General features: G+C 43.4%; 1 protein-coding gene across 1 annotated transcript in view; it reads left to right on the forward strand.

The window, feature by feature from the left end:
- Slc2a13 (solute carrier family 2 member 13) overlaps nucleotides 1-16,371 on the forward strand; it is a 266,862-nt gene that overhangs the window by 193,454 nt on the left and 57,037 nt on the right. Inside the window, exon 7 of the mRNA XM_005067125.4 lies at nucleotides 14,203-14,328. Within this exon, the coding sequence (XP_005067182.1) occupies nucleotides 14,203-14,328 (126 nt within the window). The remainder of the gene's footprint in view (nucleotides 1-14,202; nucleotides 14,329-16,371) is intronic.

The raw sequence follows: 16,371 nt of genomic DNA on the forward strand, positions 1-16,371 counted from the left end.
GATGTTGCTAAGGAACAAGGTGCCGGTCTGCAGGCGAGGCCGAAGGAAATGAAGGCGTCGGGTACCTAGTCAGGGCTTGGGTGGGAAAGGAAGGCAATGAGCAGCATCAGCCGGAATTAGCATTATCACCTTGGAGCTTTGCAGAGGACTTTGTGCTTGATGTTCTGGTGTAAGTGGGAGGAGTCCCACAGCCCCAAAGAGACAAAACAAACCTGGAGTTTATTTATGTTGGTGATATGAAGACAGGGTATCTTTGGAGATGTTCAGAGTATGCTTAAAAGTTAAGTGCAGATATTTAGGGATAGAGATTTGGCTAATTCCAAGATGGTTGCATGTCCTGGTGACTGATGTAGGAAGATAGATGGATCAAATGTCTAAGCATGCTTTGATTTTCAAATATTATTAGTTTTTGTGAATTAAGTCCTTCACATTTGCAGGAATCATTCCAACTTCAATGTGGATATTTTTGTCAAATTACTCTCACACTTTCTTAGGAGGAAAATACTTTATTATTTAACTGTATTGGGAGGGATACAGAGGCTGGGGAGAGAATGTCTGTTACTCACTGAGGTGGTGTAGTTCCTTTGCTCTGCCTACTGCCCTCCTTTAGTGAAACTAATGGCCTTTCTTTGAGGACTGTACAGTGGGGCTTCCATCAGCCACCCACAGAGAAACAGACAGAGCACCAGCCTATAAAGCTGCCTACAAACACTCACACTGTGTCAAGACTCCCCCTTGAAAATGGAGTACCAAATGATGAAGCTCATTAAACTAGTGACACCCTGATTATCCTGCTACAGAGTGTGCCACTTAATTGAATCCATCTTGAAACTCATTCAGGACATTCAGTAGAGTTCATTTTGTAACAGAAATGAGGTTCTGGGCTCATGCATAGATTAATAAACAGATGAAGTCACTTCCAACACTCCTGTCTTAGCAATGTTGAATTTAAAAAATAAATAAATAAGAGAAGCAGCAATAAAAATAAATTGATACCTTAGAGCTTTGTCAGAATCTGAAACAGCTGTCTTTATTTTTGCCATGTTTTTGGTGTTTTTTGAGATAGGGCTTTTTTTCTGTGTAGCCCGGCTGTACTGGAACTTGCTCTATAGACCAGGCTGTCCTCAAACTCACTAAGATACACTAGCCTCTGCCCTTACGGTCACCTGTACTTGGATTGAAGGCATACACCATCACTGCCTGGCTATCTTTTTACAAAATTTGTGTGTATGAAAATGGAAATGAAGTGAATGTGAACTCTTAGTTTCTGGGATGCAGAGGCGAAGTTTGTAGTGAATCCAGCCTGGGATAGATTGGGGTAACAGGAGTGCTAGAACAGGGGTGGCTTAACTGCCATTTGCTCCGCAAGGAAGTCATGGAGAAACCGTTTACTCACAAGTCACAGGCACTGAGCAGAGGTGGGTACCACCAGCAGTACCTAAGCAGCAGATTCCCAAAGCCAGGATCAGGCACCATCACCGAACTTACACTGCACATAGTTAATAACGGTGTCTGGGCGCAGAGGCTCTTCTGCTCTGCAGTGATGCATAGATAGATCCTTGGCCAGCTTTGCCACAATAGTGGAACTAGAGAACATCTTTCTATAGGACATTGATAATTGGTTCTGCTTTAAACAAGAAAGACAAGTTAGTCATCCCAACAGGGCTTGACATCCTTTTGTAGTTTAGCTCACTTTGTAGTCATTACAGTATCTCCCCCCCCAAAAAAAATTACAGGTGACAAATGTATCCCCACAATATTTTGCCTCCAGCTTTGTAAGAACCATGATGTCTTCATTTGCTGCTTCTTTGGCTTTTACAACCAGCTGAGCAGCTGTCTCACTCTGCTGTCAAAAGGGAGATAAGAAAAAAAAAGCCAATTGGTTCATGTGTGTGTTCAGAAACTTCTAGGCCCCACCCACCAAGGCAGATTCTCGTATTTGCCCCTTTTTGTCAAGAAATCTGACCAAGCCCCAAAGAGGTTCGGTGAGTTTAGAAGGCCTCAGGCCTGAGCCTGCACAGAACTAAGTTTTAAGTGACTAGGGTATACCTATCTCTGCCCAGAATCTGATCCTATCAATCATGTGTCTGCTGCCAGGAGAGGGGTCAGACTGTCTTCAATAGTCAGACATTACAAAGCCTGTTCGAGTATATTGTCACTTATCCAGTGAACCTGAGATTGTCTTTCTGAAATACATTTTGAGAAGTTGTATTCCATTTAGAGATTGAGTTTGGTTTTGTGAATTGTGTTGGTTTTCATTGGTTTTTCCTACCAGATTAATGAACATTATATCCTATTTAGTAGGAGAGAATGAATGAGATTAATGTGATGAGACAGTGGCCCCTTTTGGTGATATCAAATTTGAGGGAACCAGCATGCTTGTTAAATGCCCCATCTACTGGAATTGGGGAGACTTGGCAGGACCCACTCTTTCATAGTCAGTATGTCAGAGACTTGGTTAAGGAGTCTCTCCATCAGGCAGGCTCTTTCTGTTCCTTGGTATATGATACTGACACTAACCATGTACAGGTGTTACACCAGCTGTGACAAAATCAAGACATGTGATTATAATCACTCATCATCAGTTGTATCTTTAAAATCAATTTGCATATTAAACCCATATCAAAACTGCATAGTTTTCAAAAGATTTTGAAATTAGAAATGGGCAAAAATGATTTTCAACATTTGTAAAATTAGTTAGCATCAGTTATGATTGGGAACCTCCCAGGCCCCACAGGAAATATCACTAGCATTGTGCTAGGCACTCTACCAAGAGCTCCTGTGGTAAGTAGGTTATAATACTCATCAATATAGTGGGGAAATGATTCGTTTATGTTTTATGTATAAGCAGAGAAGTACTATCTTTTATAAAACTGATATTCTGAATTGCTTCAGAACTTGTTTGTAACTAAGTCATAGTTTCCTCAATTTGGAGAAGGAAAAGATAATCTTGTGTGTACATAGCATACATGAGTGCCTATGCTGTTGCTGATGGGCAATGGGCACTGAAACCTTTCGTCCATGAACAAAATATTCAATAGTGATAATTCAAGCACTGGATGAGGACAGAAAACGGTATTGAAAGATCCATTCTGGGACCAGGCCCAGCTCAAGGATAATGTTTCCACTGACAATATTAGCTGCTATTATGGAGACTTTGGCCATTTAATTTTTAATGATTTTTGTTTTGTTTTTGCATTTTGCTAAATGTATCTGTTGTGCAGAGGGGGAGGGGTGCACTTGTGCTTTGTCCTGGCCTCCTTTGTAAAGTTTCCAGACGTGGCCTGAGATGCATCACTGTCATCAAGCTGTCAGCGTGTGCTGAAGCTGCACACGCGCACTCAGAGAGACTGCCACACTGGTTGACACCCAGGCTCAGTGAATACCTAATGAGCAAGAAGCGATCCCCCTCAGCTGGCAACAAACTTAGAATGTTTAGTGCTCTACAGTGGCCCACAGACCAAAAGCCATCGAGCTCCTGCTGTACCCGTACAGTGAACCCGGTATGAGAGTGGCTTTGTGTTTTTAACATACAGCATTGCTACTTAGTAGTTACCATTTCTAGTAACTGACTTCTAATATTTGTTCCTAATAAATTCTTATTTGAAGAAAATGCTCTGCTCAGTTCTAACAAGGAAGTTCAGAGAAAGGTAGGTCTATAAACAGAAGGAGTGCTTGATTGACATAGTTAAACATAAAACCCCAAGTAGCAATGCGAGGTGGCAATGTTTATCACATGCATGCCTGAAGGTAAACAAATGTGTATATATTCATATGAAGTTTTTCTTTAGTCATGATACATTTGGGAGTAATATCTTATTTACACACAATGTGGTAATCGTCGTGTATAAATACAATCTTATCAATATACAATATGCTATGTTCAATGCAAAAATCAGGAAGTGCTCTTGGCTGGTGATGGGGCAGTTTATCCTTCACGGAAAGAGCAGAGAAGAAATGCAGAAGGATTACTCAAGAGACTAAAATGGCAAACAAAGCCTAAACAAGTCAATCACTCTTTGTGACTTGGGGATGAATTTGGAGGGTGGGTTTTGCCATGAGTCTTTTTGTGACTATCCCATGGAGAGATTATCATGGAGAGAGACTGTCCTAAGAACATTTCCTCACTGAAGCCTTCCTTCCACTGACTTTGTGAGAGGGGCTGTACAGAGGAGAACCCCAAGATGCAGGGGCCTGTACTCAGTCAGCACGGTCAGACAGCTGAGACACAGCCAGGCCAGGATCCGCATTCTTCTAGGACGTTTATGTGAGGCTAAGCGAGGTGAAGGAAACGAACTGAAGACAAAAGCACTGAAAACAGTCACATGTCCTCCCTGACATTCGCAGCATTAGACTTGCTTTAAGATTCCATGTGTGACCCCCCCCCACCTCCCGTCCATCGGAACAGCATCAGCACTTCTCCCTACTGATGGGGACACCAGAGGACTCAGCAGCCTGGCACCAGGTCTCTAATGAAGGCTCTCTGATTTCACATCACTTTTAAAAATAAGTTTTGAGATCCACAAGGATGACCTCAACTAAGAACCTAAGCAATAGTGGAGAGGCTACCTTAAATGCCCTTCCCCGATAATGAGACTGATGACTACCTTGTATGCCATCCTGGAGCCTTCATCCAGTAGCTGATGGAAGCAGAAGCAGAGAAGCACTGAGCCCAGCTCCTGGAATCCAGTCGTAGAGAGGGAGGAGTGATGAGCAAAGGGGTCAAGACTATGCTGGGGAAACCCACAGAAACAGCTCACCTGAGCAAATGGGAGTTTATGGACCCCAGACTAACAGGTGGGCAACCAGCAGAGGACCCATCCAAGCCCCCTGAATGTGGATGTCAGTTAGGAGACCTAGACAAGTCTATGGGGCCTCTGGCAGTGGAACCAATATTTATCCCTAGTACAAGAATGGACTTGGGGAGCCCATTCCCCACGGAGAGATATTCTTTTAGCGTAGATACACTGGGGGGGGGGTGTGCCTAGACCTGCCCCAAATGATTAGACGGACTTTGATGATCCTCCATGGAGTGGAATGCCTCACCCTCCCTGGGGAGTGGATGGGGGTGGGGTGGGGGTTGGTAGGGGGCATGGGAGGATGGGAGGGAGAGGGAACTGGGATTGGTATGTAAAATATGATTGTTTCTAATTTAAATAGAAATTTATATTAAAAAGTAAGTTTCAAAGTGCTAGTCTGGACAGGGAAAGACTGGGAAAGAATTCCAGGGGTTCTGGATCCCCAGACTCCCTACAGTGGCCCTGATCCAACCAGAGGGAGGAGTTTGGTGTTTACACTGGGGGGGAGGTAGGAGGAGGGGGGACTGTGGTCAGTTTTGATTAGAACAGGAGTCTGGACAGGTGACCGTAAGGGCAGAGGAACATGACCATGTAAATGTGGCATTTCCTGGAACAGTCCTAGAAAAGTGCATTGGACGGTGAGAGGGCACGAAAAAGCAACATACAGCAATATGCAAGATGGGAAACAGGGAAACCATGCCTAGGAACACGGACATTGAGAACATTTTGAGACACTCAATATTTTGTAGGATTTTTACGAAATTGTACAACGGGATGAAAAAGTAAGACTAGGAGAGAAACGTGCTCTGGGTTAACTGTTGAGGGATACCTGCTGTCTCCTGAGGGCTGTTTAGTGGAGTGGGATGTTTTGTTCCAGGCAAATGTTTGAGGATGCCAGCCATCTGCTGGGGCCAGCTTAGTAGAGTGGGGTGCATTACTTCATGAAATTAGTATCTGTGACCCTAGCTTTTACAAGTAATTTCTGAACATAGGATTATCTCAGTGTTTTCCTAATGAGTTCCTTCTTACACGGTTGGAATGGAGGAAGTCTCCTGGCAGCTAATTAACACTGGTGTTCTGGAGTTTATACCTGGCCCTGCAGAGTGACCACAGGATGAACAGGGCTCCTTCTTGTTCTTATAAACTATATTCTAAGTCATCTGCTCCAGGCAGCTGGGATTTGCAGCATGAGGCCATAAAGTATGGGAGATTTGGAGGAGTAGCAAAGGGGGATGGTGATTATTGTACCATGTGGGCACTAAGGTTAAGGCTGAGGGAGCATGTTGTCGTTGTTGTTATTGTTTTGTTTTGCATTTTTAATTCATTTTCTATTTAAATTAGAAGCAAGCTTGTTTTACATGTCAATCCCAGTTCCCTCTCCCTCTCCCTCCTCCTCTTCCTCCCACTAGCCAATCCCCTTTCTGCTCCCCAGGAGAGTGAGGCCTTCCATGTGGGATCTTCAAAGTCTGTCATGTCATTTGGAGTAGGGCCTAGGCCCTCCCCCATGTGTCTAGGCTGAGAGAGTATCCCTCTATGTGGAATGGGCTCCCAAAATCCATTCGTGTGCTAGGGATAAATACTGATCTACTACTAGAGGACCCATAGATTGCTGAGGCCTTCTCACTGACACCCACGTTTAGGGGGTCTGGATCAGTCCTATGCTGGTTTCCCAGCTATCAGTCTGAGATCCATGAGCTCCCCCTTGTTCAGGTTACCTGTTTCTGTGGGTTTCACCAGCCTGGTCTTAACCCTTCTCTACAACTGGATTCCAGGAGTTCAGCTCAGTGCTTAGCTGTGGGTGTCTGCTTCTGCTTCCATCAGCTACTGGATGAAGGCTCTAGGATGGCATATAAGGTAGTTATCAATCTCATTATAGGATAAGGGCATTTAAGGTAGCCTCTCCACTATTGCTTCAAATGTTAGTTGGGGTCATCCTTGTAGATCTCTGGACATTTCTCTAGTGCTAGATTTCTCTTTAAACCTATAATGGCTCCCTCTATTATGGTATCTCTTTTCTTGCTCTCCTCTATTCTTCCCCCGACTCAAACTTCCTGCTCCCTCATGTCTTCCTCTCCCCTCCTCTTCTCCCCTTCTCTTTCTCCTAACTCCCTCTCCCCTCCCCCCATGCTCCCAATTAGCTCAGGAGATCTTGTCCCTTTTCCCTTCTCAGGAGGACCATATATGTCTCTCTAGGATCCTCCTTGTTTCTTAACTTCTCTGGTGGTGTGGATTCTAGGCTGGTAATCCTCTGTTCTGTGTCTAAAATTGAGGGAGCATGTTTAACTACCCATGCAAGGAACTGTAATGACTGCATCCCAGCAGCCAGTTTTCTGAGCAGAGACCTTGGTTTAAGACCAGCCACTGTTCACGCTGCCTCTCTTTGGTTTAATGAGGCACACTTAAGAAATCAGACCATTTCCCACAGAGTCAAATTCATCGACTTCTGAGGACAAATTAAGAATGTTCTAAATTAGCCCTTGTTGGTGTTTTAAAGATTTTTCCCAAGGCCACATTGAGCTACCCTCTGCCTTTGTTGGGTTACTGACTGACAACAGGCCACCTTTTATCTCCCCTGGATGCTAGACAGGAAGCTGGGGCCTTTATTTCTCTCTTATTTAGCTAGAAACATATGGATTTCTTAGAATCAGATTTGCTCTAAACGTATGAACTCCTATTTGTGTCCCCCTCCCCATTTCTAAAAAGAAACCTCAGAGATTTTGAAACCTCCCTCTAGCTGGGAAGAAATGCCCATTTGTTTCTCAGAATTATCACCTGGCTGCCTGCTTTCTAGTCTTACTGACTTCTCTGAGCTCTGCCTTCAGTTCCCCAGCACATCTCATAGTTGAATGCTTTCTCATGGATTGCATAATCCTCCCAAGACCAAGACTGCAAGCTTGCATCACACTTCAATAACATAAAGTTTCTCTAAGTAGTGCTATTACCTTATGCCATGATATTTTAAGGCTGTAATTTAATGTAAGACTCTCTCCTCTGTGTGTGTGTGTGTGTGTGTGTGTGTGTGTGTGTGTGTGTGTTTCTGCTGTGTAGGCTTGAAGGAAATTGGCCTTGTAGTTGATTTCTTCCTGAAAGTGAAGTATAAAGATTATTAATCTACTCCTCCATTTTTACTGTTGATCGTCTGTTCATAACAGCTGTTGCTTCTGGCAATTTAAAAACAAGCTGTAACTTGTTCTTTGACACTTCTTTTTATTTCATGACCCAGGCATTCACCTTCAACCACCCACCCCTCAGAATTATTTTCCAGAATAGGCTAGAGCTCCACCACAGTGCACCTACTTAGAAAGCTGTCGTATGCCCTGGGAAGACAGCCTGTATCGAGCTTCATGCTGCTCTGCAAGCTATGAGCAGGATCTTACCCCCGGAGAGTCCACTGTTGGAAACAGACTGATAAGAGGCATCATACACAGAGATGTCTTAGAGCAGAGCAAAAGACTGGTTCCAAAAGATTGTATATCCCTTATATGCCTTTATCTGCACAGTATCACACATATAATAAAAGCAATAAATAAAAACAATATTTTTACTAAATAAAGAAAAATAAACTATGAAATTTCTTTGTGTCAGCCACAATTGTAATTTTTGCTATCTGGGCAGATACTAATATGACACTGTGTGGTAAGTACCTCTCAGGTACCACCAAGCTGGATCACTCCATGTATATAAAGAAATTCAAATTGCCAAGGCTGTCTCTCAGGGCATGCCATAGCACAAGAGAGTCTGTGAACCAGAAGAGGCTGGGAGCTAGAGCATAGGGAAGGGGTTTGCAGGCCAGAGAAGTCTGGGAACTCGGTGGGAACTTTGATCTATTGTGGTTTGTTTACCTAATAGGGAACTAGATGCCCTATTACCAGAGGTAGTTGGCTGTAGGGGTCAGGAAAAGGAAGAAATGGATTGTTCTGACACACAGAAACCCACTTTACCCATTTCAAAAGAATGTTAACTATAAGCATTTGTTCGTGTTAGCGGTCCTTCTGTCTACTCTGAGTCCAGCCTGAGCTCAGCGCACATTGTCTTCTAGGACATTGCCAGCAGCACTACCATGGGATGGGAGAATGTTATGGACCTAACAGTACCCAGCTCTCACATTTTAAGAAGTTAAATTATGCCCATGTCGCAGTTACAGTATGAACAGGTCCTTTCAGGTCATGTGCTCCTGGTAGATAACACTTCAAGTCTAGAATTTGGAGCTTCTTCGTAGTCACATGTTTTCAAGGGACAAGCAGGTTTCACACATGAAAAGCAACCTGTGCTTGGTAAATTCCTACAGGCATTGATCTTGTGTTTCAGTGATCGATTTTCTGTGTAGGATAGCTTTAGTGAAGAATGGCCCCTTCTAGCTATGCTTTTCATTAATGACATTTGTTCCGTCCACAGCCATGAGCTGCATTCTTGGTAAAAGGTCATTTAGCAGATCTCCATGGTAATGTTTACTGTTAACTTCAGAATGACAAGTGGATGCTAGGCATGTTGCCACATTTAGAATAATTTTTCCATAAAATGCTGTATGTGATTAGAAAACAAGAAATCCTAGTCAAGAATGCTAGGGAGCTTTGTCACCTCTAGAGGCCTGAAAGCTCCATGTCAGATAGGGACTGGCAATATCCATTTTCAATGTTTGCCTTTCTTTCGTTGAGAGAACCCTGGGACATCCACATGGAATATCAGGGGGGAAGCTTTCCACACTTTGCTTTTTTTAATACGGGAAACAGTTAAGCGCCCACATAAACTATGGGCTGTGTTCTGAGAGAAGAGTATAGCCGTTGCAGCAGTGTCAGTCATGCTGATGGCCAGAGGGGAAGAGATACACAGCTATGGTCCTCAGACCTGGGAGGGAAAACAAGTGGGGACAGGCCCGGCTTTGCCCCTATCAGAGCTGAAAGCTGATGAAGTTCAGCAGTAACCTCCAGTTTTCCCTGGGAGGTAAGATGTTGGGAGAAAGGGTAGTATCGTTGTCTTACCTGCTTCAAAGGTAAACAACTAGAGACCTTCAGTGAGTTCTTACAGGTCTCCCCACTTTCTGTCTGTGATTGAAGTTTCATTCAGAAGGAGAGAAAAGTTGACACCAGGACACTAACATGAAAGTAAATGTAACTTTCAGAAATGCAGATGTCTTAACATTCAGTTAAATGAGCCAAACGGCCATTTCAACTTGGAGCATTGAGAAATACCATCCTTCATGACTCTGGGGTCTTTTTTTTTTTTCATTTTCCCAAAATTTTGAGTTATAATAGTAACTCATTTATTTGTGCTTTTCTGATTTCTTTTTTTTCTGACATTTTTTTTTCCAGTTTACATTTAGATAAGAAACAAGGTTGCTTCACAAGTCAGTTCCAGGTCCCTCTCCCATTCCCTCCCCTCTTCCCGTGCCCTCCCCCCAACCCCCCCCGTTATCCCCTCATTCCCCCAGGGAGGGTGAGGCCCTCCATGGGGGTGTCCATAGTCTGTCATTTCATATAGGGCAGGGCCTAGACCCTTCCCCAAGAGTTCAGGGTGAGAGTGCACCTCACATTGTTCTATGGGAGTCCAAAGTCTGTGTGTATACTTGGGATGGGTACTGATCTGCTGCCCAAGGCTCAATAGATTCCCTAGGCCTCCTCATTGACACCCAGATTCAGGGGGTCTTGATCAGTCCCATGCTGGATTCCCAGGCTGATGCCTGGGATTCAAGAGTTAACCTTTGTCTGGTCAGCTGTTTCTGGTGGTTAAACCAGCCCAGTCTTAATCCCTTTGATCATCAGTCCTCCCTCTCTGTTACTGGCTTTCTTGAGTTCAGCTCAGTACTTAACCAAGGGAGTCTGCCTCTTCTTCGATCAGCCACTAAATGAAGTTTCTGTTTCCCAGACTCTTTGGCCATAGGATTGTAGGCTGGCACACCCCAGATCTATGTCTAAAATCCATATATGAGAGAGTACATGCCATGTTTCTCTTTTTGTGACTGGGTTACCTCACTCAGGATGGTTTCTTCTAGTGTCATCCATTTGCCTGCAAATCTCATGATTCCATTATTTTTTTCTGCTGAATAGTACTCCATTGTGTAGATGTACATTTTCTCTATCCACTCTTCGGGTGAGGGACATCTAGGTTGCTTCCAAGTTCTGGCTATTACAAATAAAGCTGCTATGAACATAGTGGAACAGACATCTTTGTTGTATGAATGGGCGTCTTTTGGATATATGCCTAAGAGTGGAGTTGCTGGGTCTTGTAGTAGGTTTATTCCCATTTTTCTGAGGAATCTCCACACTGATTTCCAAAGTGGCTGAACCAGTTGGCACTCCCACCAGCAATGGAGGAGTGTCCCCCTTTCACCACATCCTCTCCAGCATAAATTGTCATTGGTGTTTTTGATTTTAGCCATTCTGACAGGAGTGAGATGGTATCTCAGAGTTGTTTTGATTTGCATTTCCCGGATGGCTAAGGATGTTGAGCACTTTCTCAAGTGCCTCTCAGCCATTTTAGACTCCTCTATTGAAAACTCTCTATTTAGTTCTGCAGCCCACTTTTTAATAGGGTCCTTTGGTGTTTTGGAGATTTGCTTCTTGAGTTCTCTGTAAATTTTGGAGATCAGCCCTCTGTCAGATGTGGGATTAGTGAATATTTTTTCCCATTCTGTGGGCTGCCTTTTTGCCTTGCTGACTGTGTCCTTTGCCTTACAGAAGCTTCTCAGTTTCAGTAGGTCCCATTTATTAATTGTTGATCTCACTGTCTGTGCTACTGGTGTTATGTTCAGGAAGCTGTCTCCTGTACCAATTCGTTCAAGGGTACCACCCACTTTCTCTTCTAGGAGGTTCAGTGTGGCTGGATTTATGTTGAGGTCTTTGATCCATTTGGACTTAAGTTTTGTGCATGGCGATAAACATGGATCGATCTGCATTCTTCTACATGCCAGTCTCCAGTTATGCCAGCACCATTTGTTGAAGATGCTTTCTTTATTCCATTGTATATTTTTAGCTTCTTTGTCAAAGATCAGATGTTCGTACGTGTGTGGGTTAATACTCAGGTTTTCAATTCGATTCCATTGGTCTACCTGTCTATTTTTGTGCCAATACCAAGCTGTTTTCAGGACTATAGCTCTGTAATAGAGCTTGAGGTCAGGGATGGTGATGCCTCCGGACGTTGCCTTGTTGAACAGGGTTGTTTTGGCTATCCTGGGTCTTTTGTTTTTCCATACAAAATTGATTATTGTTCTTTCAAGGTCTGTGAAGAATTGTGCTGGGATTTTAATGGGGATTGCATTGAATCTGTAGATTGCTTTTGGCAGGATTGCCATTTTTACTACATTGATCCTACCTATCCAAGAGCATGGGAGATCTTTCCATTTTCTGAGGGCTTCTTTAATTCTCAGACATCCTTTTCTGGTGGCCTGCTTTCCCCTGGTACTCCAGAGGATAACAACTTGTGCAGAGTGAGAAATCTTAATTTCGTGCCTATTGACCTTTTCATAACAAAATAACCCATTCTCTATGATATCCTTTTACTTTGCCTGGTAAATTTCTCTTATGACTTAGTTCAGGTATTATCTCTGATCGTATTTCCAGCCCTTGAAAGCCGCTCTACATTTTAGGTAGGAAGTCAGCCCTTTCCTCTGCTATGGATATTGTCATGTTCATCTATTTCCCATCCTCACCTTTCAACTGCCACAAACCAGAGTCTTGATTCATGCATCTGTATTATGACCGATGCTGCCTGTGCCTGGGATGCACCTGAAGAGCTCTCAGTCTGCATGTCGCAGGATAGGGTACCCACCAGAAAACTCATTCCCCCCACCTGTTCAGAAGATCTCGCCTCATTCCTCTTCTCTGGGGTACCATGCATATCTCTCTTAGGTTCTTTCCTGTTTCCCAGACTCTCTGTCAGTGGGAGGGGGGAGTGGGATCTGGGAAGAAGAGAGGGGAGAAGAGGAAGAGAGAGTAGGTCATGGGGGAACAGGAAGGTTGAGTGGGGAGTAGAACGGGGAGAACAGGATGAGAAATGCCATAATAGAGGGAGCCATAGGTTAGAAGAGAGATCTGGCACCAGTGAGACCTCTAGTGATCTACAAGGATGACACCAACTGGGAAGCTAAGCAATAGTGGAGAGACTACCTTAAATGCCCATTCCTGATAATGAACTTGATATCTACCCTATCATCCAGTGACTGATGGAAGCAGAGGCAAACACCCACAGTTAAACACTGAAGTGAACCCATGGAACCCAGTGACAGAGAGAGAGGAGCGATGAGCAAATTGGCAAAGAATGGGCTGGCAAAACCAGCAGAGACAGCTGATCTGAAAAAGGGGGGAGCATGGGTCTTGGACCCTAGACCAACAGCTTGGAGGCCAGCATGGGACTGATCCAGACCCCCTGAGTGTGAGAGTCAGTGAGGAGGCCTGGGCAACCTATGGGGCCCTGAGCAGTAGATCAGTGTTTATCCCTGGCATACAAACGGACTTCGTGTGTCCATAACACAAAGAGGGATGCTCTCTCAGCCTGGACTCTTAGGGGAGTGCCTGGACCCTGCCCTGAGTGAACTGACAGACTCTGGATATCCCCTGTGTGGAAGGAAGTGGGGATAGGGTGGGAGGCTGGGGGGGATGATGGGGGGAGCACGGGAGGAGGGGAGGGAGAGGGAACTGGGATTGACATGTGAAGCAAGCTATTTAAAATTAAAGTAATAAAAAAGTTAAAAAAAAAAAAGAAAACTCATTCCACACCCATGCTGTAAGCTAAAGTTGGGAGACTCTGCCTACTTCAGTCTTCTCTGCTGCTCAATAATACAGTTAACTGAATAGTGAGTCATCGAATGCCTCTCTGTGGTCTGACCATAGATGTGATTAGTTCAGATTAGCATTTCTTCCTTCACTCATTTATGTTCAGCTAAGACTCGTGCACAGTTAGAACTCAATATGCTAATGTTAAGTGTACAAATCTCCACCAAGATGTTAGCAGTGGCTGGATTTGGGGTATTTGTATTTTTGTTAAAGATTTACTTCAAAAATTCCCTTTCAAGTGTGCATATATATGGAAGAAGACATTTCCAGTTCTTAATATAGATGGAGCATGAAAGAGAAACCCTTACAAAAGCAAATGTTTAATTATAACTTAAAACTAATCCAAGCTGGATCCAGATAGACTAGTCTATTACAAATATTGGTGATTTGCGAAAGCAGGTCTACCAGGCTTGTTCTATGGCCTTCTTACTACATAGTAACTTAAAAAGCTGCTCTGAACGGCATGGAGAGATGAAAATGACAGCCCAGCTGTCATCTGGACCTTGTCATATCACTTGGCTTGGCCAAATCTAATCAAATAATGTGAGCTGTGAAGGTAGCATCTGGAGTTGGTGTGTAACAAGCTCCGTCTGACCAGGTCAACATGACTCTACTTCTGTTCTTTCCTGTTTCAGTTACTGTAATGAGTGCATGCTGGATCCAAACTGTGGTTTCTGCTACAAGATGAACAGATCAACTGTCATCGATTCCTCCTGTGTTCCGGTTAATAAAGCATATATAAATGAGGCGGCCTGGGGCAGGTATGTCACACACTGTTTACTATAAATATCGTTCAGTTTCAAAATGAGGTTATTTTATTGGTTTACACCCATTGTACAAGACAAGGAATTTGTTGTGATATTTCCATGAATATATACAATACAGTTTGGTTGTATTAACTCTTACTTCATTCTCCTACCCGCCTTTCCCCTCCTCTGGTCACACCTCCTTTCCCTAATAGTCTTTTCCAGTTTCATAGCTTCTTTTTGAAGATAAAAATAAACATTTCAGGCCTGCAACATTTCTCAGCACAGGAAGGTGCTTGCTACTAAGCCTCCCATCCTGCCCAAGCCAATCCCCAGGACTCACGTGATAGAAGAAACTAACCATGTGAGAGATCCTGTGACCCCTATACAGAGGCAGGCACGCATATACAAACACACAATAGCTTCTTTAGAGATTAAAATCCACAATCAGTATATGGAGGAAGACATTGCCAGTGAGACAGCTTCCATGAGAGAAGGTGTTATCACCGGTGAGACTGGGTGTCTGCTGTGCAGCAGTGATGTTCCATGTGCTCCCCAGGAAAGGCTGTACAGCATGCACTACTGATCCAGAAAAATGCATGTTTCAAAATGCACAAGGAAGCACTCAGGCTCCCATGCTCGGCGAATACTCCCCTATTACACATCTACCCTCAGCCCAGCCTCCAGGCTCTTGAGTTGAAGCAGCTGTTTTCGACTATCCACAAAGCAGTTTCTCCCACTCCATACTGTAATTTCCAAACTGTCATCTTCTAACCCCAAATAAAACTGTTGTAAAGTCAAAATGAATCAACATCCCTTTAAATCATTTCATGGAGCTATTTTTCCCTGGAGTTTTTGTGGCTCGGGGAAACTAACCAAAATCAGAATAAAAGTTGCTAAGCATCAGTGTGTGCCTGCCTCTGCTTCCCAAGTGCTAGGATTACAGGCACATACTAGCCATGTCCATGTTACCTTTTAACGATTAACTTTGAGATAATTTACATTTAACAAAATATATACTTTACTTTTTTATTTTATGTTAATGGATGTTTTGCTTGCATACTGTCTGAAAGCTATCAGCATTCCTGTTTGGGACAGACCACTTTGGTTTATTATGAACACATAAATAATGCTTATATACAATGAGTATACCTCACATTTAAGAGCATATCCATGAACTCAAAATATGAAAATGTATTTAATATAACTTTAACCTCTTTTTCCATTTTAAATCTCCCCTAAAAATACCTCCCCCCCGCCTACTCATTACCCGAGCTTTGACAAGGATAAACCCTGTAATGCCACAGCTTGCGTATCCTAACAAGGTACACAACATACTAGAGGTACCGTCTGACATACTAGCATCAACTTTTATGCTCCTTGCATCACTTATCTTACTAGGTAATTGCTCGAAAAAGTAGAGGTAAATTTTGTGTTAATTGTGTAAAACTCGAGACTACATATGAAATACACTAATTACAAGGAAATATATGAGAAATGCAATCACTATTTAAACAAATACTTTAAGAGAAGTCCTCCCAAACACAGCAGTTTGGTTAACTTTTTTGCTGCAGGACATGATGCCTTGACACCAGCCTGCATTTGCTCCTAGTCCCTTGCTGTGACAATGCATCATGACCAATGGCAACTCAAAGGAAGAAATAGTTTATTTCAGTTTATGGCTCAGGGAGGATATGAGTCAATTATGGTGAGGGAGATATGGCAGCAGGAAACTGAGAAGCCCCCTTTTTAATCACAGAGAAATCAGAGAGTGGGAAAAGTTGTAACTCGCCAGCCCACCCCTTTCTCCAGCAAGGAGCCACCTCTTAAAGTTCCATAATGCCCCAAACTAACTGGAAACTAAGCACTGAGGTACCTGTGCCTCTGGGGGCCATTGCTCATTCAAGGCACCATACCAGTCTACTATTTTAATGGGCCCAGTTAGTTGGTTTCATATTCTCAAAATCTTCACTTAGAGTTTCAACTCTGAGGATTTGTGCTCACCATTGGAGAAAAAAAAAAGACTGAAAATTAGTTGCATGAAATTATAAACACGTT

Source organism: Mesocricetus auratus, unplaced genomic scaffold, assembly GCF_017639785.1.
Source record: "Mesocricetus auratus isolate SY011 unplaced genomic scaffold, BCM_Maur_2.0 Super-Scaffold_100010, whole genome shotgun sequence".
NCBI lineage: Eukaryota > Metazoa > Chordata > Mammalia > Rodentia > Cricetidae > Mesocricetus > Mesocricetus auratus.